The sequence below is a fragment of the Trematomus bernacchii genome, unplaced genomic scaffold (genome assembly GCF_902827165.1).
Source record: "Trematomus bernacchii unplaced genomic scaffold, fTreBer1.1, whole genome shotgun sequence".
NCBI classification, from domain to species: domain Eukaryota; kingdom Metazoa; phylum Chordata; class Actinopteri; order Perciformes; family Nototheniidae; genus Trematomus; species Trematomus bernacchii.
Window position 1 is genome coordinate 9,544,057 of NW_022988043.1, and position 26,434 is coordinate 9,570,490.

Consider the following 26,434-nt stretch of genomic DNA (forward strand, 5'->3'; position numbering starts at 1 on the left):
CATATACAAGCAGCGTGTAGATAGTGTGTTTCTATGTGAGAGCGGCTGTGTGCAGTGTGTTTGCCGGCTCACGTGGATGCCTCAAAACAGCCGTCGAGAATTCCGGGACTTCCTGAAAATAGTGCCATGTTTTATGTGGATTTTTGGCAAAACAAACGAGGATCTATTTATTTTGTGTGGTGGTTTAGATTGAATGTGACTACCTTTGTCTTTTCTTTTTAGCGGATCGATTGTCGTCAAAGAAACAGTGTAGGAATATGTGATTATATGTTTCAGCCGTTACACCTATCATATATCCCTCCGCTGTTTTTTGTCCCCTTTCAGACTGTTTTGGTCTTTTCGCTGTTAGCAACGGCAAGAACCTGAGATAGCTGTAAACCCGATTTGAGATTAACGTATTTTTCTGTTAGGATTACACAACGAATTGACAAGAGGTCTAACACTCGTTTTTATTTTTGCGAGAGTGATTGTCACTTGTTGTCTTTTTAAAATATATTTTTTTCCCGTTTTTAACAGTAATTGTACAGATTGCTAATATAGATAGCAACTGTTAGCCAGCTAGTGTCTTAGCATAGCATCTTCCTCAAGAGGCACGTTGACATTACCCTGGTACTAGCTAGACACATTTTAGGATTGCTAACGTTAGCGAGCTGTCACACATCACACCGCCCTATCGTCAAGGAATTGCGGTGTTAATTGGTCGTTTTCAGACGCTGTCTTTTATGGGATCACCATGTCAATGAAGGCCGGTGGAAATCGCAGCAAGCCCGGCGGTGGCAACACGGCTGGAGCCGCCGCCGCCGGTACCGGAGGAAGCGGAGGGGGAAGACAGAATCTGGGCAGGTCTGTACAATAAAAACGTGAACTAAGCTAAATAAAAACACAGCAGCAGGGGCTAATGAGGCTATGTATTAATACTTGGATACAGTCACTTGCAACAGGGCCAGTTTTGAAAGATGACATCCCCGTTAAGTGGTCCAAAACTTGTACGCGTTTCTGAACGTTATGTGGGCCTTGCGACGTGTTGGTCACCTAGCATAACGTTATGCAGTTTAGCTAGCGAGGCCTGTCAGCTTGCCCTAATAATGTTGCAACTTCGACGTAACGTTACCTCCTCTTGCACGGTGGATAACACATCTCTGATTAAATGTTTAAGCATGTTTCAGTGGAGACACATATTTTCCTCCATGTGTGTAGCAGTGATGTTGCTTGCCAAGTGGCTGATATCAGTTTGCGATGAGCTTGGAGTCTATTTAGCTTGCGTTAATTAGCCGTTTGACAGCCCATGCTTGTAATTCAATGCACTTGCCTCATTCAGTATTACAGCGGCTAGCTAACGGGACAGCCCAGGGAATTTTGCAACGAAAAAGACTGCGATAAAACAGCTGTGTTTGTTGTCAGTTTACTGTAATCTATGTTGGTACGTAACCGCAACATTGCTGCAATGGGTTTGCCAAGAAATTGATAAAAACGTGTGGGCGCACGAGAGAAAGGGGGCGGGTGAGGAGGAGAAGGGGGAATTATAGACCGACGGGCTTTCAACCTTGACGTTGCTGTAGCTGCTCCTCTGAAATAATGTCCTTGAAGCATGACATTTCTGTACATGACATGCCGTCCTAAGATTAAGCTAACACAAACGGTCATTGCAGAAGCTGCTTGCGTACCTTTTATTTCTGGGGTTTATTTGGTCCGGCTTCTATCCACCGGTCACTAGGACAGTTCGTCCCATTCATTGTGTCGATCTTCATCCATTAAGGCCGTGCAAAGATGTTGTGGAATACGATAAGAACAGCTGGACTCATGCATACAAAATCAGCATATTTCAATTAGACTGGTTTAATTTTATTATTTAGGAGCTGACTGTGTTCAAGTGAGCATATTGGCCAGTGGATATCATGTAAAGAGAGGTGCCATTACCTATCGAATCGAGTGTAAAAGCCTGGCCATGTGCCAGCTGCTGAACAAGGTGCATTTTAGGACATGCTTGGGAAAAATGTAGGCTACAGAGTGTTTGGCTGAAGGCCCGTTGAACATTATTCCAACCAGGAACATATCCTGGAATCTGTGGGTAATTTCAGATTCTGCATAGCATTATCTATGTAATGCATTTGTCTATGTAACAATAAATGTACATTTTCAAGACATTTCCATGTAGATTAAACAAGATAATGCATTGATTATGATTCTTGGGCTTTGTATCATCTTAAGATGCACACCTCCACCTCTTAATATTTCTACAATTCAGTCTACAGTTGTCCCCATTAAAGAGTGCTTTGTTTTAGTATGAAAGCAGGAACTTCAGTGATAATAGTTTGACAACAATGGCATTTTTCTTTCAGGGGGAGACACAGTGGTAAAGGCCCTGCAGCGGTAAGTAACTGGTTAACTCTCATAAATCAGTGGAACAAAGCTGCCACATGAATACAGTGTCAGTTTTCTATTTAAGGCAATTTAGTTTAAACATGGCACAGAAAAGTCCTGAGAGAATGCATGAATTCAGTGGTAGGATATATGTTTATTGTTACGCATATTGAATTGAAAAAAAGGGACATATGCCTATCTTGCACAATTTTCTTTAGAAATAGGGAACAACAAAAATTAACTGTGTTTTTCCTTTAGGTCATTTTCAATGGTGTATATGCAAACATGAGGATGGTCCATGTCTTGACTTCAGTGGTGGTATGTTTGCTTTGTATCTGTCATGTTAAGTTTTCTTAGTTATGTCTAGCATGTCCTTTTGCACTCTTGCTCCTGTGCTTCAAACACAAGGAACAGAGACATGAGCAGTTTTCAAAAGACACGATGTTTGAACCGTATTGTGCCTACTGTAAATACATTTGTAACAGCCTTATGTACTGCAGTCTGTATTTCCCCACATGCTCTTTCCTTAAAATGTCTACGCTGCTATAAACAAAGCCTGTGCAAACTGTAGAGACAGCTGGTTGCATAAACACAGCAGAGATTGATCAATCATTTGTCTTCTTACAGCAGATAGGTTTCTCAACTTGTTTTTGAATGTGTAAATTGACATTGGCACGAACATAAATGTGTTTCGCATACAGTGAATAATGCCAGGCCTATTTATTCACAGGGCACCAAGTGTGAGCTGAAAGTAAAAAATGGAGCAGTTTACGAAGGAGTATTTAAAACATACGGTCCAGAGGTAAGGATCAAACACTGTGTCCTTTCTAGGTGGTTATATGGAGCTAGATCTGTCATTTCCTTAGTAGCACTGCTAATGATTAAGGTTGCTATACTGGGAAGATAGTGCCCAGCCAGCACTCAATAGCAGCTTGACCCCTGAGGTGGCTCGGGTAAAGATCGCCCTATCCATCTTCCCTTTTATGGAGGGGAAGTGTGTGGCCACCATCTTCCCTTTTTAAGTTGAAGTATTCTCCAATTCTTTCCCAGAGAGGAACATTTCATTCTGCACAAATGAGAAGCTTAACCTGAGCAATGGTAGACATGTTCTGTCCTGTTCACCAGTGGTGTAGTGGGGATTTTTTTACTGGGTGGACGGGGCGGGGGGGGGAGAGACACTATGGACGCGCTTGTGAACTGTCAACGGGGGGGGGGTACACTGTGGACCTCTGTGGACCTCTGTGGACCTCTGTGGACCTCTGTGGACCTCTGTCGCCTGTCAGCGCAACTTACATGATGCCGTTTAAAAAATATAATAATAAAGGGCGGTGCCGGCTGTCAGCGAACCGAGCCGGCCTTTCTGCGCGACTGTCACTCAAATGCGGGACATAGTCTCAATTTGTGGGACGCGGGACAAATGATAAAAATGCTGTGTGCAGTCCCGCACAAAGCGGGACACCTGGTCACCCTACACACACACACACACACAGTGCTGCCCCTCACACACACACACGCTTCAAATCAAGTTGCATAAATACTTGAGCTATGTTTTTATTATAGTTACTGTGAAATGTTTTATGTTTTTGTCATTATTACAATAAATACACACTTGCAACTGATAACACTGGCAATGATTTTATATTTATTAGATTATAAAAAAAAATCATTCTTCAAAAAAGTGGGGGCTCCAAATAAGTGGGGGGACGGCGATCCTCCGTGTCCAACGACCACTACACCACTGCTGTTCACTCTGCAGAGGCTTGGCTCTAACTTCAGTTCTTGATGGGATTTCAATTACCTCCATTATGCCCTATTTTCACACCAAACAGCAGCGTTGGTACTAAGGCCCCGTCCACACGGAGACGAAACGGGTTGTATCCGCTACAGTTCTCTATCGTATAGACGGTTCGTCCACACGAGGCCGACACGGAAACGCGGATAACGATAACGATAACGGGTCCCAAGGTGGGTAGATCTGCAGACGAAACGCTCTGGGGGGCCAAACGGCTCTGTGTGTACGCCCTATACGATCATTTCCTGATAACGATGACGCCATAGCCCCGCCTCTCCCCACCTCTCCTGCTCACCCCCGCGTCACCCGCGTCATTGCTGATGTGTTTCGCCAACAACAATGGCGGATCACAGGGTTGCTTTCGTGCTCCAGACGCTACTGACCATGATACAGATGTTAGTGCAAAATCTACAGCTCCTCTACCACAACCATCATCAACAAGTGGACATGGAGAACTACATGAACTACATGTTGCTAAATCCACCACGGAGAATAAACAGAAGGGCAACCATGGCAACCATGCTCGGGGGGTCTTATTCGCTGCTTTTGGTGTATTTTGTGGCGGAAGTACAGCGCCACTTACAGGCCCGGCATGTGTACTACAGCGTCTCCAGCGGGTCGAGCCGTCTCGTGTGGACGGACACGTTTCTGGTGCCGAGTCTGTGTGGACGGAATACTTTTTTGATATCGACCTCGGTTCGTTTTAGTTTTTGTCTCCGTGTGGACTAAGTATGTTAAACCTCCCAGCTTTATTATAAGGTCATGTGGCTAAATGTGAAAAGTGCTGGCAAGATATTCAAAAATGAATCAAATGTTGTGTGCTCCCACTGGCAAAAACAACCCATTGTTTTCAGACCCAAAACAAAGCATCACATTTGGCTTTTATTACCATAGTGTATACAAGCTGAATATTCCAACATACTAACATTTTCACCACCCATGAGTCAAACAAATTTGGTTGCAGGATTGTATTATATTTACTAGTTGTTTACTCCTTTTGGTTGAAAAAAATGAAGGTCAGAATCTCCCCAAACTTATGTGGATGCCATTGAATGACCAGAACTCAATTCCTTGTCAATCTAACTTTCTTTATATATGCGGTCACATTTTTCAAATTGCTTTAGCAACAAAAGGAAAATATCTTTAATTTACAATTATAGAAGATGGAGAGAGACAGCAGCACATCTTTTCTAAGAAACTAGAACCAGAAAATGTTTGGCATTTTTACTTACTTAAAATATTAATTGTTTATTAAAATACTGCTAATTTAATTTATTTTCATACTAGTCAGCTAATGTGGTGCCTGATTGGAATGACATAATGCTTTTGCTGTAATTCAGATTCCCCTTTAATCTAATGAACCTGACTTCCTCCCTCAGTGTGACCTGGTGCTAGATGCAGCCCACAGAAAGAGCCCAGAGCCGAGCATAGCTCCCAGGAAAGAGGATATTGTGGAGAGCATTATATTCAAGGCCTCAGATGTCGTAGTGGTGACCTTCAAAGATGTGGACCTGAATTTTGCCAGGAAAGGTACTGAGGGCATATGGGGTGATAAATATTATCTGGGCACATGAATAGAAGTCTTAGAAAACATATTCTTGTACATACTTTAAACCCATAGTGCATAGACAACGTGAGTAGGTGAGTTTGACATCTAGTATTCATTGCACATACACAAACATAAACAGAGCTTAAGCCCATCATTGAATACAGACCACATTTTGATTAGCTTCAGACTGTATTCACTACGATGAAGTGCCAGTGGCTTTACCATGAGTTAAATCTTGTGTGTCCTCTCTGAGTGGCCAGTTATTGATGACTAACGTGATATATTGATTGTTCCAAAGGCCTGCCCTAGTGCAGCAAGGACACTCAATAAAAGCTTAATGAGTCTTCTTCATCTAATTAGTCTTGACCCATACAATTCTTCTACAATAATGGGCTGTGTGGGATGGTTTTATTTTCTCAAAATGAACAGGTAAAAAAATAGTGAGGATCTCGCCACATGATTCATGGAGATGGCACTACACTGGTGCCACTTGTTAAATACAATAGTAATCCTGTTCAATTCAATAATTGTGTACTGACTGGAAATTGAACTAAAGCACTATGCCAATGTTGGTAGTATTATTTTGTTAAAATGTTATTTTGATTTTGAAGGTTTCAACTGAATAAATGAATTAAGGTGATGTGGGGGGGTCTGCAAGACACAGCCTGACTAAAACCACTCTATAGTTTTTTTTAAACGATAAACTGTGATCCCCGGTCAGTCATTCTGTCTGTCAGTCCAGCTTCTGACTCTATCATCTCTCTGTCTGTCTCTCCTCTCCAATGCTCTAGTCCCCTCTGACACAGGTAATATATGGCTGTTTTCTACTCTATGCACTCAAACTAATTTGAATCTCTTGGGGTCTGATTTGTGGCTGCTTCTTAAATTCAATGTTATGATATCATTTGGGGATCACCGCTTTCATGATACCTGAGAAAAACATCAAAAAGTCTCATCCATGTCAGTCCTGCTCCATCTGTTCAGTATTTTTGTTATCTTTTGACTGGATGTTGCTTTCAGTGGAAGAGTTGCCACTTGAACTACCGTAACACGAATACTTATTTTACCAGTATTTTTCAGCTGTCAATCAAAGTTATGTTTCAAAATTAGATGTTTAGTTTTATTTGAATTAATCATTATTTAATGTTTTTGGCAATAGCTCTAATGGAGCCTATATGCAGCCATGGTCACTCATGAACATGAGGTTCTGCTGCAGCGTTTTAATTTAACCTTACTGAACCAGAGCTCAGATTAAATCAAATCTAAATGGAAAAGAGAAAATATATGCATGATTCCATTGAAAGCAACAGATTGAAAATGTGTTGAACATTAGAACCCTAATTTACCTTCTAAGCATTGTATTGAAACTCAAATTAAGTTCTATTTTATGAACCATATAAGGATGTTTAATTAATTTTGACCCTGAAGTCTGAGGTCATATGACTGACTAACATCCACATGCATGTTTGCTTACCCCTCACTATGTTTAATTTGTAAATATTCCTTATTGAATGTGCAATTCCCTTAATGGACAGTATGGATATAGCATATCAACCACCTTTACTAATATAACTCAGGCCTGTTCAGTGCACTTTAAATGCTTTGATGCACAGTATTGTTGGATAAATTGGGATGGCTGAGTTATGTAACTCCAGGTGGCTGATGTGCTTAATGCATGCAGTCCATTAGTGCCAGTTCTGAGAATGTGAGTGCAGGCTAGTGCTGACCATAGACTGTATATATGGTGCTGACATGGGATTAGAGTTCCTTTCAGATATTTGCTTTTCTTTGAGCATGCCTGTAAGTGGTTATGGTTGAGCCATGTATGATTCGGTACCGTTCACGTTTGAAACTGGAATTCAGTATCCAACAGTAGTTTTTTTTTTTTTTAGTACTTCATATTTTCTGTAATAACAAAAAGTAATGTCAGTTGTGACAATCAGTCCATAGTTCAACATTTCAATATCGTTATTCAATTAGAACATTTTTTTATATATTCATAGCATTTTACACTGCACACACTCCCAAACTTGGCCTTGTAGACATTTTGACAAACCTACATTTTATTCACAAAATTCTTTACCATTATGTTAGCACCTTAGTGGTTTGATTAGTACATATTTTTACAAGCCGATGTATTAATTGGGAACTCGCTCTTTGCCTTTTTCACAAGGCTGTTTTCAAATTCTTGCTCACAGTCGGAACATTTGATCCTTGTTGGTTTTACCAGGACTTGCTCAAGCAAAAGCTTTGAATTTTTTGAAAGGATTCTATTTCCCAATTCAGTTAGATCCATGCCTTATTGAGAGTGGGTGTGCCTGGTGAACCCACACTCCTTCCCCACAAATAGACCCTTGCTTTGAAAGCATGCAGAAGAAGCTCTTAAGGCATGAGTGCTTTCCTGCATAAACAGTGAGATTGCAGCCATGTGACTGTATACCATCATGAGCTTATGCGGATGTGTTTTTGAGTGTGTGTGCTGTACAGAAATATGCGTTCTTTGTCTGTGCCGCAGACAACTTCACAGATGCTGCAGTGAGCGGTAAGATCAATGGCGAGCATAAAGAGAAGGATCTAGAGCCCTGGGATGGAGGAGAGACCCACAACTCTGACAGCCTGGAGTCTCTGGACACCGATGTCGTAAGAAAACAGACACCAACACAACAAATGCATTGATGCTGTATAAGTTACCCCATAGAGTCCATACAGGCCCTCATATGATGAGTTGTGTCTCTAACGGTGCGTCTACACAGCAGCGTTAAAAAAATCTTGAAACGCTTCTGCCCATTCACTTTGAATGGAGTGACGTCACTTTCCCTCACTTTTCGCCGAAATGCATTGTGGGCAGGCGAGCGGAGATTTTCAGGATTTTCAGGATTCAAAGTTGAACAATGTTCAACTTTTGAGGCTGAGGTGGAAGCGTCAGCCAATCAAATCCCGTGTACGCAAATCTGACAGTTCAAGCTCTAGCCAATCAAACGGCGTGTATGCTGGGAGAGACATACCGCAGGTCATTTCCTCATATTCCAAAAAATGGAGGAGAAATTAGCGGTAGGGAATCACCCGGTGCTTTATGACCAGACCTACCGGGATATAAACCGGAGGAGCCAGGCATGGAGGGAGGTGGCAGAGACAGTGGTATGTTTTCACCTGTTTTGGGGAGTTTATATCCAGTTTACTTCGGGCTTTTTGGCTTCGTATGTCGCGGACGGGAGATTCATGTGATTGGTTGTTCGCAAAAAATCCCCAAGCTTCAGATACGCCCACCTCCAAGATTTTTTTAACGCTGCTGTGTAGACGTACCGTAACAGGGACACAACTCATCTGATCCACAGCATTGATAATGTGTTAATAGACCTCTAGTGAAAATCTCTTTCTTTTCTGCTTCTCTCTCGATATCAGTCAAATGGGTGGGACCCCAATGACATGTTTAAATACAACGAGGAGAAGTATGGAGTGTTGTCTACATATGACAGCAGCCTGTCCACATACACGTAAGCCTTTCTATGTTTGTGTTCTGCTCTGTATGCATCACTTTGTGTTTATTCTGTTCAATATCATGCCTTCTCCTGTATAGACGACATCTACATGTCATACTCCTTATACTGTATTTTGTAATAAAATAATGACTTCTGAATTTATTGTCAATATGTCTGAACATAATCTTGCTATGACATCTTCTGATAGAAGTAAAACATGATATCAGTCCTCCCCAAGTCCCTCCATCAGCCTGCTGACCTTGTCTGACCTGTCCTTGTTTCCCAGGGTCCCCCTGGAGAGGGACAACTCAGAAGAGTTCCTCAAGAGGGAGGCGCGTGCTGCCCAGCTGGCCGAGGAGATTGAGGGCAGCGCCACATACAAGGCCCGCGTGGCCTTAGAGAACGATGAGCGCTCTGAGGAGGAGAAGTATACTGCTGTGATGAGAGGGGATCGGGAGACCCACACACTGAGCAGGTGAGACCAGGACACACATAGACACTTAAGGGCCAATACAACATTAAAATGGTTTAATTGCGGATTGTTCATTTTTATTAGTTCTTCTTGTTTGTAATTGGCTCATGATGCAATGCCAGCTGCTTTTTAAAATGCTTCAGTACAACACTGCAACATTAAAGGTGGGGTAGGTAAGTTTGAGAAACCGGCTCGAGATACACTTTTTGTTATATTCCATGGAATGCTCTTAACATCCCGATAGCAATGAATATCTTAAGTGCTTTGACAAAAAATCCATAAAAAAATGTCATCTGTGGAAGCCGTAATACTGTAAAAAGCACGACCAATCATTTTAGCCGGCCCGGCTAAAATAACTGGATGGCCTACCTGCCTGTCAGCCTTCCATCTGTGCACAAACTTATCTCGTGCCCTCATTGGTCATGTGCACGTTCGTGTGTGTTGGAGGAGGGGCTCTGTAGTGGCAGATTTTATCCGGTTGTGTATTTTCAAAATCTAGCGCACTCGAGCTGGTTTCTCCAAAATTACCTACCCCACCTTTAACATAGTTTATACTTTATATAATAAAAGTGAATTTATACTATATATTTTTATTGTCATTATTATTATCATTAAATATGCATTCTTTAAAGTTATAGCACTGGCCTTGTCTGTTTCAATCTTAATGGCATGTAGATGTGTTGGAGCAGACATCATTCATGTTTTATTGTTATAAATGATTCAATATCATATTACTTGCACCCCTTTTTAACAAACCGCTACATAGTTATGCATTAAAATTGACTATAAAATCAGAGATACATTTTCATCATAGAGCAGTTATACAGTATCTTAATAAACACAGTACCTGTGGAATAAAAAGGGAATCCTACACACTTGTGTACAGAGTTTATTTCCACTGCCTGATATCTTAATGAAGACTTTACAAGTGAAGGACATTTGTACTTTATGTACGTAGATTTTATTTATAGTTGCATGCCATACAACACGAAGAATAATACCTACATGTGTAAACCTAATGCCTGCAGTCTAAGTTATTCCAGCAAATACACTAAGTACACATAGGCAATCCCAGAAAAAAGACTTCTTAGTAATTTAAATAACATGCTCATCTTGGCTGATGAGAACTGATGTAGTTGAATGTAATAATGTAGAATGAATTCTTCCCTCCTTAATTATCTATTATCGTCAGATGTATTTGACTAAACCATTTGCCTGTGTGTGTCTGTATGCAGAGAGAACAAGTACATTCCTCCGGGTCAGAGGAGCAGGGAGACGATGTCCTGGGGCCCGGGACGTCAGAACCCATCTCGCCTGGCTCAGAGCTCAGCGGGCCCCTCGGCTCCTCGAGCAGGACCTCACGACTACAGTCCCAGCGCCGGGGCTGACCAGAGAGTGGTTAACGGAGGTATGTTTAATAAGTCACACACAAACCTATGGGGCTACATGCTAAATGCTAAACAACCACATACTACAGAGGGCCAGATACTGTTCTCTCCCATCCTGTCCTTTTACTGATTTAAAGCCAGTTCTTAATCAGAGTCTGGGGGATGTTCATATTCGTTGTTGCTGTTAATTTTTTAATAATAATATTTCCGCCTTATCATTCTTTCTCATATTTATTAATCTCCCCTTCCTTATATTCCTGCTATATCTTGGTTTCCCCCACTATTACTTGTTGTTATCTGCCATTTGTCATCCTTGATCATTTGTCCTTCCCTCTTTTAGGTTCATCCCATTGGCACTCACCCTGTCCGTCTCCTTCCTCCCGCCCCCCCCCCCTCGTTACCAGTCTGGCCCCTCCTCCCTGCCTCCTAGGGCGACCACGCCCACCAGGCCACCCTCCAGACCCCCCTCTCGACCTTCCAGGCCTCCCTCTCATTCATCCCACCCCTCCTATCCCTCCTCCTCATCCTCCTTTTCCCACCATGGGCCTACGTCACCAGCCTCCACTCTGCCCAAACGCATGTCTTCAGAAGGTAGCCACATCAGTGTGGAGCAGACCTGGGCAAAGGCATGAGTTGAAGGTGGAGGGATTGAGCTCAATGTGGAAATTATATTCCATGACAATTACACTGAAAGATGTTAGAAGCGTCTTAAAAGTTAAATAGGCAAACTACTTTCAAAAATACATTTGCCCAGGTCTAGTGTGGAACATTAAAACGGGTGAAGTTGCTTCTTCAGACTGATTTGGGGTCATATTTGCAATTTCCATACAGATGGAAATGTTGAGGATTTGGTAAGCCACTAAGAGGATCCTCTATCAAAGTGTGAGAGCGTTTCAGCTTGGCATGTGGGTGCCCCTCGATGTTTGCTTTGTAATGTTAGATCACCATGGCACCAGTGTCTCATAATGCTTCTTATGGAGCCTTCAAGAGGAAGAACAGACATCGCAACATTTTGGCTAATAAGGAATGTTGTTGCTGATTAAATCATTAAAAACAGATGTTACCCTAAAAGGAACGAAGGAAACATTTCAAAGGCTCGATTTCTATATTTGTATCAGTTGGTCTCTATTCAGACTGTGCTTAATCATGTCATTTTGTGTTGTGTTGGCTTTGTACTCAAGCACTGGATTTGAAATAATATCAACCAATATGAGGTTAAATGAAAAGCTTTGAGCTTCAACTTGTTAGCCACCTCTTTTGCTTAAAACATTTTACAAGTCAGTTGCACCTCTGATGAGACCCAGCAAGTTTGATCTGTTGATCACATTTTTAATGGGAGTAAAATGGGAAATGATTGAACCTATGTTCAGCCAAAGATCAGTTTTGCAGTGTGCCGTCGCTTGTGAAACACCATACAAACTGCTAAAAGGTGATTTCTGAAATACAGCTTCCCTCCTCACCTTTTTCCTCCTCTCCCCGTTTCCCCTCCCTCACTTCACTTGGCTTTGGTTTGAAGTGTGATGTGTTTTGATCACTTTACAGGATTATCTGCAGATCCTCCACTAACATGCATGTCAACAAATAACATGACTGTGTGATGTGATATTTAAACCTTGAATAAGATGTACTCTGTGCAGAGGTTTGGGTTTTTTAAAGAATGTGTAGGACAAAGACGAGTTTAAGAGAATCCTCCACAGCAGGAGTGTACACAGGCTGTCAGTGTTTACCTTGCCTCCACGGTCTGCATTCACCGTTCTGTCTGTCCTCATCTGTCTTTCTTCATCCACAGGCCCACCCAGGATGTCTCCTAAATCCCAGCGGACGCCTCGTTCTCACAGAGCGCCACCCTGTAGGACCACCGGAGGGGATTTCATTTCCCACAATGCTCCTGGAGAGGTCCCAGTGACTCCACCAACCAGGAGCAGCTCCTCTGGAGGGACATGGTCCTCTGTGGTTAGCGGAGGTAGAATAGATTTTTGCTTCCATGTCCAACTGTAGGAACATTTCTGCGCACGTTTTAAGAGCTGTGCATTGAACATAAAATCTTTCAACGGTTTCAATATAACAATGTGCAATCATGGGTGAAAGCCTAAAGTATTTCATTACTTCTAAACTTGTAATGGCCAAGTTGATTGGGGTAACTTAGAAATGTTTTATATTATTTGTAATAATTTCTTCTTCCCCTCCTCAGCTCACAGACCTCGCTCCCCCCGACAGAATAATATGGGTGGAGCCTCTTCTGGCTCCTCCTCCCTCCCAGCAGCCCAGACAGGAGCTGCTCCTGTGGAAACCGTTTCTACAGCAACATCAGCTTCCTCTCCTAATGCTGCTAGCCCCGCCCCCAACATGGTCACCTCTTCTTCGGCAGATGGTAATGTGAAAGTAACACTTTCATTGAGATTGATTGAATGAATGATTGTTGTGCAGAATGTAACACCTGATTTGTGGATTTGACGTTTTAGTGTACGTTCTGTCACTGCCAGAAGCATGTGTTTTTTGCTGGGAGTCTAATGACTGTTTTTCTGTTAAAGCAAAAGAGTGTCGCGTCCAAGAGACAAGACAGACATCCCCCACGGCTAACAAGGAGAACATCAAGCCCTTGGACAGCTCACCTAGTGTCACCAGACCAGTCTGTAAAGGTACAGCTCACACCGGTCAGCATGTTGACTGTATCTATTTGGTTATCACTGAAAACCTCAATTGTGTATCTCTCTACTTGCCTTACAGGACCCCCTTCTATGGCACCAGACCACAGAAAACAAATAGATAATTTAAAGAAATTCAGTGTAGATTTTAGGGTAAGTGTTGGAAATCTGGCCTAACTCACCTCATGTTTTTGAGGCAGCACTAGAGCTTGAATGCGCCTCCTCTAACTCTTTTAATTTAATTTCTCCTTTTCCAGTTGCAGTCTAGTTCAAACTCAGACCCTGCCTTTGACCCAATGATGACCAAGCCCCCCAGAGATCCAGCAGACAAGCCGAAAGATCTTCCCATGGACAAAGCCTCCTCAGTGGGGCGGGAGGGCCCTGAAGACGGTGTGGCTGGTGGAGCACCTGCTCCATCCACCACAAACGCCAGTAAGCCTGGCAGCCCTGCTGCTCTGTCCCCGTCCCCCTCAGCCCCTGACCAGAAGAGGGCGGGGCTTGATGTGGCATCACAGGGAGTCCAGACCAACGCCACGTCCTCATTCAGCGGAGCCAAGCATGAAGAGAAGGAGGAGAAAAAGGAGGCCGTACACGAGTGAGTGGATGAGACTGAACGTATGTTTAAAGGATAAGTGGGGCTGCTCTGTGTTTATCCTGGCATCAACAACTCACATGGAAAGACCAAAACCAACATAGTCTTGATCCTAACAAGTATTTTATGTGTAGTCAAAGCCTGGTATATTAAAATCCATTGTGGCCCGAACACTATTCAAAACACATCAATGTGCTACACTGTGCTGCCTGATATACTCACTAGATAACCAAATGTGTTTTAATCAGCTGCTGAAAATAGTCCACAATGCAATGCTTATTCCTGTTTGAGGATTGTTTGCCCAGCTGTTTTAGGAAATATGTTAGTCTTTTTAAAGGAATATATACATTTGATGACTGTCAAATGTATACTTCTTCACTGTTTGCTTTCCTCCTGCAGTCAAGTGAGAAAATCAACTCTGAACCCGAATGCCCATGAGTTCAAACCCAGGTTTAACACGCAGGTCAGTATGCTGTGCCAGACAAGACTATTTAAATATGACACACTGAGCATGTTATTTGACTAACTTTCCATGTCTGTTTTTCCATGCTCCTTCATCAGCCCAAACCAGCCAACACCCCGACGCCCCCCCGGCCTCAGGGCCAGCCCAGCCCCTCCATCGTGGTGCAGCAGCCCCCCGCTGTCTACGGACAGACAGTGTGCTTCCCCCAGATGTATCCTCTCACACCAGTCAGCCCCGGAGTGCAGGTGAGACCCCGGCATGCTGAAATGTGCAGTATGAAAACTGAAAGGTTGCTTGTTTCTTTTCAATCACCCTTAATGTGTCACATTCCATCGTAGTTGTAAACACATCCCTCACGATCACCAGTATGTCTCCCAACATGTCTGCTAATGTTTGTCCTCATTTGGTATTTTCTTCTAATATCCTCTCTTTGATTAATTTATAATGCACGTCAACATATATTTTTTTCTTATTAATTTATTTTTCAATAGGCTACTTTTCTTAACTTTTTTTTTTTTCTACACCTTGTTATCATTTTACAACTTTTCTTTCTTCTGTCATCTTTCAGACACAGTTTTTTTGTTGAAATATTTAAGAAATGTTTTCTTATATTTGGGATAACAGGAGGAATCGTACATCATTTTTGTATATATTATTATGTCAAAGGTATTGACCATATTTCTGATGAAAGCTTTTACATTTGTAGATGTAAATCTATACGTTTCCCGTTGTTGCTTTAAGAAAAACTTGGTGATCCAACATCAGACACGTGTAAACGATAAAATAACTTGGTGAATCTAAGAGTGGTTCTTTTTTCCTTTTCTCCCCCTCCTCCTCTCTCTCTCTCGCTCCCTTAGAAAAGCATAATATGGAAGGTTTGTGAATTTTTTTTAATCCTTTTGTTTTTTAAAAGCCCAATCTGTCTTAAGATGTTTTTCTTGCTTGTTCAAATAATGCCATCAGATGTTGGTTTGCCAACTTCTTATTGCAATCCATTCTAAACTGTCATCACGGATAGACTTTGGTTCACCCGTTTATCACATGGCTGTCAGCTCATAAGAGTTTGAGCCTCTTTGTTTATGCTGCAGCACTGTTTGTAAAATAAAGGTAATGTTACAGGAATAGGAGATGACAAATAGAGTTTGGGTCACCTTTTTCTGACCAATAAGAGACGGGCATAGAAAATGCATGTGGCCCCAGGTAAGATGCACATACCTATTCCATTTGTTTTGTATGTATTGGGTGAGGGGTTAGCTACCCAAGCTACCAGCTGAATAGTTCAGCCTCACAGACGGGTTGTAAGAGTAATGCCACAAAAGAAAGCATACAGTCACATGTTGTAAGTCAAAGGCTGGTTTCATTGTTGTAGAAATGATGATAAAGTGTCCCGAGAAGATTAAGTATGAACTTGTTTTCTTCACTCCCCCCTTCATGACTCCAGGCTCCAGCTATGTACCAGGTCCAGATGCCTCACATGACAGTCGGCCAGTCTAAACCCTACAGACCAGGTAAAGGTGAGAACAACCACCGCTTTGCTCTTTTGCCTCCCACCTCTCCTGCTGGCTCTCTCTCTCTCTCTCTCTCTCTTTCCATCTGGCCCTGAATGCATCATGTATTATAATAAGTAGCAGGTCAACATAATGATTACTAATGGACAAAATTATTCTCACCACTTCCTTGAGCTTGACAGAAAGTGTATCTGCTTGATTTAATAAAACACTTCATTACACCAGCGGGAAATTGATTTTCAGTGTTGGTGAAAAATAGAACATGCACAGTAGCAGTCAAAGACACAGACCATATATACAAGTCATGCATAACAGGCAGAAGAAAGCAGTGCTTATAGAAGTACGAACATGTGTTTTTAATCTCAATGAGACCTATCCTGGTTAAATAAAAAATAAATAAATAAATAAAAAGATAAGATAACAGAGTTGTTAAAAACTGTTAAACGGAAAGAATAAACGGTTACACCTCCTGCTGCCTTGATATTATTCCAACAGGATTTTTCAAAAATGTTTTTCATTGCATGGCCTCAGATCTACTTCATATAGTAAACAAGTCTCCTCACTCAGGTGTTTTTCCACAGGCCCTGAAAACTGCAGTCATTAAACCACTCTTAAAAAAGAATAATCTTGATGCTTCAGTAATGAACAATTACAGGCCCATATCAAACCTGCCATTTCTAGGTAAAATCATTGAAAAAGTTGTTTTTCAACAGTTGAGTAATTTCTTGCATTTAAATAACTGTTTGGATGTGTTCCAGTCAGACTTTCGACCAAACCACAGCACTGAGACTGCTCTTGTAAAGGTCTTCAATGACATCCACTTAAACACAGACAGTGGCAGAACTTCAGTGTTAGTATTATTAGATCTCAGTGCTGCGTTTGATACTGTTGACCACAACATATTACTAGACCGACTAGGAAACTGGGTGGGACTTTCGGAAACAGTTCTAAATTGGTTTGAATCCTACTTAAAGGACAGAAACAATTTTGTTTCTATAGGTAAATACACATCTGAGTTGACACATATGACATGTGGGGTACCTCAAGGCTCCATCTTGGGGCCTCTTCTCTTTAACATCTACATCAGGAGTGCCCAACCTTTTTTGAACCGAGAGCTACTTTTAAAGTTGCCAGTCTGCCGAGATCTACCAGTCCAAATAGAGAGGCGTAGCCATTACTGACAGCCTACTACCAGGTAAATACACACTTCTACTTGTATAAAACTGACCTTTGTACGATTAATACTTCATAAAATACTGCAGATCCTTTATCTTACCTCTTTCTAATCTACACACATACAAGTATTTAACTGAAGTTACACAACAGTGTTGTTGATACAGAGTTGGAGTTTATTCACACGTCACAAACTACAGTGGGTAATGTTTTCAAGAAACATTGAACAGTGCTGCCACATATGACACAGGAAAAAAAGAAAAGACTCAACTCAGATCTGAAGCTACACAGGAATCTGCTGCCAAAGTGCAATAAAAAAGACAAAATTAATAGAATCAAACCCTTTTTTTTTTTTGCATTTTAGTATAAAAAGAAATGCCTTTAAAATAGGATGCAAGCAACACTAGTTTCTTAACCTGAATTGATAATAGACTATAATCAATTTAAACAGAACAGATCTTAATGTTTGCATTCTTATACCATTTTGTACAATAATTATAATGAATAAGTTCAAACAAACTAAAACTTACAGCTGATTAATAACGGTATCAAACTTGAGTTTTTATTATATCAAAAACCTGTTGAAATGCTACTGTTATTTTTACTGTCCCCAAAAAGCGCGTCGGCAGCCTCCAGGAATGCTTCTTTCACAACTTCGCCATCTTTGAAAGACTTCATGTGTTTCGCAAGAACGTGACTGACACGATAAGATGCTATGGTAGCAGCCTTGCTCTTGGGCTTTTTTGCTTCTGCCATAATTGTGGTCTTGTGTGTGTGCGGACTGTCACTCCTGTTGCCACGGACAACGTCAGCGAACTAGTGCCCACTTCCCACCAGCCACGCCCCGACACATGGGGTCACGCCAATCACAAAGCTTTGATGCGTTCAAGTGCATTATTCTGGCACAGGAAGATTATGTTATAGGACATTAACGATAAAACAGAATAATATTGTTCTATTTTTAGACACATCTCGCGATCGACTGGTTGGGCACCCCTGATCTACATGCTACCACTGGCTCAGATAATGAAAAACAACAAAATAAGTTACCATAGCTATGCGGATGACACACATATTTACGTAACAATTTCACCAGGAGACTATGCTCCAATTCAAACACTGAGTAAGTGCATTGAACAAATCAATGACTGGATGTGTCAGAACCTTCTCCAATTAAACAAAGATAAAACTGAGGTAATGGTTTTTGGAGCCAAGGCAGAACGTATAAAAGTTAGCGCTGAGCTTCAGTCTGCAATGTTCAAAACAACAGATAAAGCCAGAAATCTAGGTGTAGTCATGGACTCTGACCTGAGTTTCAACAGTCACATTAAAACAGTTACTAAATCAGCCTACTATCACCTAAAGAACATATCTAGGATTAAAAGACTAATGTCACAGCAGGATTTAGAAAAACGTGTCCATGCTTTTATCTTCAGTAGACTCGACTACTGCAATGGTGTCTTTACAGGTCTCACTAAAATATCTATTAGAAAGCTGCAGCTAATTCAGAACGCTGCTGCTCGAGTCCTCACTAACACTAAGAAAGTGGATCACATCACCCCTGTTCTGAAGTCCTTACACTGGCTTCCTGTGTGTCAAAGAATAGATTTCAAAATATTGCTGCTGGTTTATAAAGCTTTGAATGGTTTAGGTCCAAAATACATTTCTGACCTACTGCTAAATTATGAACCATCCAGAACTCTCAGGTCTTCAGGGACTGGTCAGCTTTCTGTCCCCAGAGTCAGAATTAAACATGGTAAAGCAGCATTCAGTTATTATGCTCCAAATATCTGGAACAAACTCCTAGAAACCTGCAGGTCCGCTGCAACTCTTACTACTTTTAAATCCAGGCTGAAGACTTTTCTTTTTGCCGCTGCTTTTAATTGAACTATTCATATCTTAAACTGCACTGTAACTTTTATCCATGTATTTTTTTCTTTTAATGTTTATTTTATTATCTTTGCTTTTTAATGACTGTTTTTAAATGCCATTTTCTTAATGTCTTTCATTTTTGTAAAGCACTTTGAATTGCCTTGTGTTGAAAGGTGCTATATAAATAAACTTGCCTTGCCTTGCCTTACACTTATCTGGGATGAGCTACATTAATTGCAGGTTTTAATACATGCATTAATTCACCTTTACAAGAGAAAAGGCTCCAGAAATTACTAATATAATTTGTACTACTCGTATCATGAAAAACTTTCCCCTCAGGACTCATCTAATCAATTGATGCTTGTCTTCAGAAATGGAATGGGGGGTTATCTTATTACCAGCTGTCTTGTATTCTAGCTTTTTTGGTAAATCATTTGCGTAAAAACCAGGAGTTAGTTTTCTCCTTCCTCCATGATCATGTTTCAGGTTTATAGAATGTTAAACAAAACTTCTGCCCCATGAAATCTCTTTAGTACCCAACATGCCCCAGCAGAGGTCAGAGCAGCACCACCCCCAAGGCACGGCCACCATGATGCACCCAGCCACCGCAGCGGGACCCCCTATTGTAGCACAGAGCCCCGCCTACTCTGCCCAGTACTTCACCTGCAGCCCGCAGCAGTTCACCAATCAGCCTCTGGTGCAGCAGATGACACATTACCAATCACAGGTGAGGAGTGTCAGAGCGATGTGGACTGAAATATGTCACCATTACAGCTGTCCGTATTTACTTTAGCGGATTTTACTCAGTGTGAACAGTCAAGTGAGGAACACAGGCAGATGACTTTAGGGTGATTAAGAAAAACATAATGATAGGGGATTCCTTCATTTGTATTGGTTTAAACATCATTGAGACATTCAATTAATAAATAAAAATGGGATGAGATAATGAGAGCTAGTTAGAAAAAGATTAAAACCTCTGGAAAAACAACTTCATTAGACTCTAATTACATTGCTGAACGCACAAGAAAAATCCTCAAAGCCTACTCAAGGCACCAATTTAAATTAAGTAAGGGATAATGTGCAGCGAGCCGGTCATTATGCGTAAAAGAACACCCGACAGGCAGATCAGGATCCCGCTTATTACAAGGCCACATTCTCAACAAAGTAACGACATGACTCCCAATATGAATTGAAATGCTTTTATGGATTTAGAAAATGTTTTTATTGATTTAAAAAATAGTTGTATGTATTGATTTAAATTGACATGCATCCGCTAAGAAAGATAGTCCGTTGTTACCGTTTGAAAAACGTAGCAACGGCAGGAAGGCGGAGCTTTTTGATTACAGATTTGAAAACATCTTTGCTTGCTTTAAAAGTAGCACAATTCATTATGTCAAACCTTGGGAAGTATCTAGATATCCCTGCCCTAATGCCAAAGTAACTGGCAACTGAATATGTTTTGCCGTTTCATGTCTATGTCTGGACCGCTGCGTAAAAAGGAGGGTTTCTGCCCGTTACTTCTCCGCTGTTTTCTTGTCTATCTTGTCTTGTCAGTTTGAAAAGCAAACTTTTATACAGTTTGCTTTTCAGCCAAACTGTATACAGTTCAATCGACCGGACTTCTTTGTGCAGATGTGAGCGTCCTTAACAACGGTCAATAAGTCCTTGACAGCGGTCTGTCTGTTCTGGATTAACAACGTGTCACGTGTTCTGAATTGACCAATCAGAATCGAGTATTCAACTAAGCCATGTAATAAGTATAATTTAAATTGTTTCTTTTTGTGTCGAAAATGTATCGGATTCACATAAACCAGAGAAATATCTGCTCAAACCAGATGTTAAATTATGTTTGGTTTTCTTTATTTGATGCTACAATATAGTTTGTACATCTGAGGTTGGATACCCTGCCATAGGCAAAGACAAACCTTATTTATAATGACACACACACACACACACACACACACACACACACACACACACACACACACACAGACACACACACACACACTCTAATACTGATGCTGTCGGTCCCCTGTGTGTCCTCCAGGCTCAGCATGTGTTCAGTCCTGTCATGCAGGGCAGTGCCAGGATGATGGCCCCCCCCCACACACGGCCAGCCCACCCTGGTGTCCTCCTCCACCACACAGTACCCAGAGCAGACACACACCATGTATGGTACGTCAGCACCCCACTTGTGTATGTTCATATGCAACCGGCAACAAAGTGCAGGTAATAATGTGTGTAGGGGGGAGGGAGGGGGGGAGGGAGTACAATCTTATCTTCTCTGATTCTGAATCGATTCACAACTTCAAAATCAATTCTTTCTACATGGGTGGCAGTTATCCTGAAACATCTGGCAAAATACCAGTTTAACTGTGTTGTTTATTTCAATTTTTATTTAGCACATTTCTTTGAATATATAAAGGCAGCTAGCCTATGTCTACCAATGTCTTTTTATGTAATGTATGAAGCATTTTATTTTCTATAATTATTTGAACTTGCTATTCTGAAGTCTCTGAGAAATTGGGAAATGCTAAAGTAGTTTTTTGTATAAAGTGTTTATTTGTGGAAGTTTAAGAATAGTTTAGCCCTCAATTAGCAAACTATTTCTTGAATTTGAGATTGGGTGTCATGCAACCAGTTTTTTTAAACATACCAATACAAACTATAAAATCCATAATGAATTGACAGCAGTATGGACAAAGCGAGCAGTCAGTCCCCAGTTCACCTGTCCAGCTCCGTGTTCTCCTCTCAGTGACTAGCTGCTTCTGCAAGGATCGTCTTTTACTCAACTTCCATGCCATCCTCAGCCACACCGCCTTTATTAACCCACAGCCGACTGGAGTAGAAAGTAAACTAGCACCACATATTTCTGAATCCAAAATGGATTTTGAATTGTTTTGAATCGAAGTCAAATCGAGATACCGAAAGATTCACACCTCTATTTCTGTTTTAATTATTTAATTACCTTACATTACATTCTTCTGTTCCTCCTTACACTGCTTCCTGTCTCACAGTGTCTCCAGGGCCAATGCCTCAGCAGTACCCCCACCCCAACGCCACTTTGCACCCTCACCAACAGCACCCCCAGCCCTCTGCCACGCCTACAGGCCAGGGCCAGCAGGGCGGGCCCCAACAACACGGAGTCCCTCAGAACCACCCCGCTGCCAGCCCAGTGCAGCACTCCCAGCACCAGCAGGCGGCCGCAGGTGAGCTTCCCTGCCTGTCCTCACGGAAAGAGATTCTAGAAGCATTTCTCACATCGACGTGCCAACCACGACTTTTTACCTTTTTGTTGCATTAAGTTTATTTATGTATTCATTTATTTAACGGGGACTGTCCCTGTTAAATAAATGAATACATTAATTAAGCACATTAATCAACATTTCTGAGTTAGCCAAGAGGCTATTTTTCATCTGTAGTCCCTGGACAGATTTTATAAGTCACCCTAAACTAGTGTTTCTCAAAGTGGGGGGGGCGAGAGACCAGGAGGAAAAATGGTTATTACATTTTTTTTTGAAAAATTATTGATTCGAAAATAATATGATACAGTACAATTACATCTGGGTCTCTGTGTTTCATTCAAGCTCGGCTCTGTGTGTGTGTGGAAGGGAGAGAGAGAGAGCGCACCGGTACCGGAGATCGTTGTTGTTAGCTTCTGGTGCTAGCGAGCTACGCTAACGGATATAAGGAGCTTTTTCAACAACAAGCTGGAGGAGAGTCCTCTCCTGTCAGACTGAGAGGCTCAGTGAACTAAAGGACTCTCTCAGTGTTTAGATAGTTAACTTTAGTCCAAGTTATCTCAGTGGGTCTCAAACGTTTTGGTCACCATTAATGTAAACAATTATTTCCGAGGCACACGTTTATATGATCATTATAGTTATACAAAAATAAGAGAATAAATGAAAAACAGGTTTGAAATACTATATGACAGTAAAAAAAGAATAAAGTTTAAAAGGGTGATTTGTAAAATATCCATAAAGAAAAAGTAAATCTGTTTAAATATCATAAATATATTAGTGTATATGTGTTTAAAATATAAACAGTTCTTGCATTGATCGATCAAGGCTCCCATCCTGTCTCTCTACAGGCAGATTCCACTCACTCATTACGGTGGGCAGGGAAATAAAACCAGTGAATCATTACAAACACACACTGTTTATTTCGTCCCATGGAGCCGATGTGAGAGCTATTTTGGACCCTCGCAGGTCCCTTGTTGCTCTCTTCTTGATTCAAATGGGGATTCCCAGTGATTCTTGTCTCTAATGGAGCGTTACAGTACTATATGTAGCAGTATTGTTTTTCTAAGACAGTGTCTATGTGTGTCCCAGCGGCAGCAGCAGCCCAGGCCCTCCACCTGGCCAACCAGCCCCAGCAGCAGCAGATGTACTCTGCCTTGGCCCCCACTCCCCCCTCCATGACCCCGGGGCCCAACCCACAGTCCCCCCAGGCCTCGTTCCCCTCTGCCCAGCAGACGGTCTACATCCACCCCCAGCAGGTGCAGCACGGATACAACCACAACCACATGGCCCACGTACAGCAGGTAGGTCACATGATCACTCCCTCCTATCAGCTTTCAGGACAAACGGTAGCTTCATGAATGGGTCATTGTTGGGTGGTGATAATGTGGAAAGTGCAGTGGATATTTTTTGGGCATTCTGACTCCTGGGATGTGTATATCTCTTCCTGTGGTTGTGGATAAGAAAAGGTTTAAAGGTCACCTATTATGCAAAATCCACTTTTTCATGTCTTTTATACATAAGTGTCCCCTCTGTGTAAAGAGATTCTGAAAGTTTCAGGAAAAAAAGATTCATTCACTTTTTGTCCTGATCCATTTATATAAAAACCTGTCTGAAAATGAGCTGATCAGATTGTGGCCACTTTATGAAGTCATAACGATTTTTTGGCTTGTGTAACCATTAGCCAATCACCAACCAAGGTAACCCCCCCCCCCACACCTTATCACCTGAATCTCCTCCTAGAGCACCATTAGGCGCGTTCACACCGCAGTACTTTTCCCACTTTAGTTCCGATATAGTTCAGAAATGTCGCGTTCACACCAAAAAGAGCCGGAACTAAAATTAGTTCATGAGAACCTTTTTACCCCCTTTTCCGTCAGTTTTCCGTCCCTGCTAGAGAGCAGGTACTTTCGTGGGAGAAAAAGGTTCCTATGTCTGATTGGCTGGGCAGAATGCAAACCACGCCCCGTAAAACTCCCAAAAAGTTTTGTGAAGCCGTCATTTTATTATCCTCGCATTAGCATTATTAGCATTAGCATTAGCCCAGCGCAGAAACGCAGAGAGACTAACTTATGGCAACACAAAAGAAAACATGGGAGCAGTGGAGATGAGGAGGTGTCGGCGTTCTGGCGATTTACTCGGAAGGCTTCAGTAGAAGCTGCTGGGACTTCCGGCCGGGGACTTCGGGGCGGCAGTATACGCCGTGAAGTTGTTTGCGGCCTGCCAGTAAACCCTAAGCAGAAGAAGAAGAAGTGACGTCAGCGGCTTCATTTGCCTAATCCTCCCCCAGGGACTTATTCCGGTGTGAACGCGATCTGTACTTAGTTCATGAGAACTAAAGAGTTCTGATGAACCTTTGTGGGAAAAGTACTGCGGTGTGAACGCGCCTAATGTGTTCTTTTTAACCAAATATCTCTCAGAGGGGCGTGGGGAGTGGCTCCTTATTTTCAATCAGCACTTTTGAAACAGGGCTGAAACAGAGGGGATTATGGGATGCTACAATGCACGATCTGTTTGGGATTTTGAGCCAAACACTTCAGAGACATGTTTTGTATATATCTGAGACCTATAATATATTGATGAAAAACGGTATAATAGGGGACCTTTAAGCCATAAGGAAAACAAATCTTGTTAATTTCTACAAAAACCCATCCAGAGCTCCTGTCAGAAACACAGCAGGAGTTGTGAATGCCATGGCATTGATTCTTGTTTTTTAAGCTTTTTAATAAACCTGTTTTGTCATTGTTTTCACTTTGTCACACTTCTCCCCTCGCTCTCTCACAGGCCCATATGCAGTCTGGTTTGGTGCAGTCCCACCACCCGGGGCAGACCCACCCCACCATGATGCTGATGGCTACCCAGGGTCCTCCGGGGGGGCCGCAGCAAGCCATGCCCCAGAATGCCCTCAACCCCATCCCTGTCTCCTCCACCACACACTTCTCCTACCTGGCGCATCCACAAGGTACGCTTATTTCACCCACCAGAGCACTCCTGCGGGGTGGAGTCAGGAATACTGCTAATTTCTTTCTCTCCACAGTGAAGCTGTATGTGTGATGAACGTGTCATTGTACTCCACTAGCTGTTGGTGCACATGGGTCTGGGTCTACATCGAGTTAAATGAATGAGATCAATTTATTTGTTTTTTTACACATTGTGAAAACTGCACAGATTCACCCAAAATAGAATATAGATTAGATACTTCCCGGTTATAAGAAAGGTTGCAGTCTATGCTGATCTGCCACAATGTGTGGGTCAGCTGCTGGTTCTCATAGAGCAGGGGTGTCACTCAATTTCATTGCGGGCCACATTAGCATTATGGTTGCACTCAAAGGGCCGGTTGTAACTTTAAGACTATATAAAAAATATACATATATAATATATATATAAAATAATGTATTATATTATATTATTGCCTCTGCATTAGATTATTATCGGATAGGGTAATAATTCCATAATTAACTACGTCTGACAGCAGAAGTCTAGGGAAAATAATTGCAAGTCTCTTCAGTGTGCATCTCACAAAACGAGATGCATTGTGGGACATGTAGTTTATAATTGTGAACTCTCTATGAATCCATGACTCTAGCATTTCCCCCATTTTGTCTCGTCCCTGCAGTGCAAGCTCACCATCAGCAGCAGCTGTAGACAGGGGGGGGGCGCCAGCGAGCCACGCGCTTCTCAACCAGAGCCTCCATAACCCCGCGATGAAGAGAACCAGAGCCCTCCCCTCCCCTCTCCTCTCTTCTCTCATCCTCACCAGACTTGCTTCACATCAGCTTTTCTCTCCCCCCACTCCCCTTCCCTCCCTCCCTCCCCCCCTGACTAGGCAATAAGAGAACGTTAACAGGTTGATGCGGTGACATGTTTTAACAAACTAGAGTTTAACTGGCTAGTCTGCTCT

At 42.0% G+C, this 26,434-nt stretch overlaps 1 protein-coding gene across 1 annotated transcript; it reads left to right on the forward strand.

Annotated features, from left to right (window-relative positions):
• The first annotated feature begins 68 nt into the window (after positions 1 to 68).
• Positions 69 to 26,373, forward strand: atxn2 (ataxin 2). Its single transcript, XM_034117499.1, is given in 27 exon segments — positions 69 to 843; positions 2,340 to 2,370; positions 2,620 to 2,679; positions 3,092 to 3,163; positions 5,533 to 5,683; positions 8,218 to 8,342; positions 9,105 to 9,196; positions 9,468 to 9,656; positions 10,889 to 11,061; positions 11,382 to 11,425; positions 11,428 to 11,632; positions 12,831 to 13,004; positions 13,233 to 13,412; positions 13,573 to 13,680; positions 13,769 to 13,839; positions 13,944 to 14,281; positions 14,678 to 14,741; positions 14,840 to 14,986; positions 15,599 to 15,616; positions 16,183 to 16,255; positions 19,828 to 20,021; positions 21,342 to 21,392; positions 21,394 to 21,469; positions 22,312 to 22,503; positions 23,626 to 23,837; positions 25,318 to 25,495; positions 26,150 to 26,373. Coding segments are annotated over 27 exon segments (3,357 nt in total). The 5' UTR covers positions 69 to 733; the 3' UTR covers positions 26,179 to 26,373.
• The last annotated feature ends 61 nt before the right edge of the window (positions 26,374 to 26,434 follow it).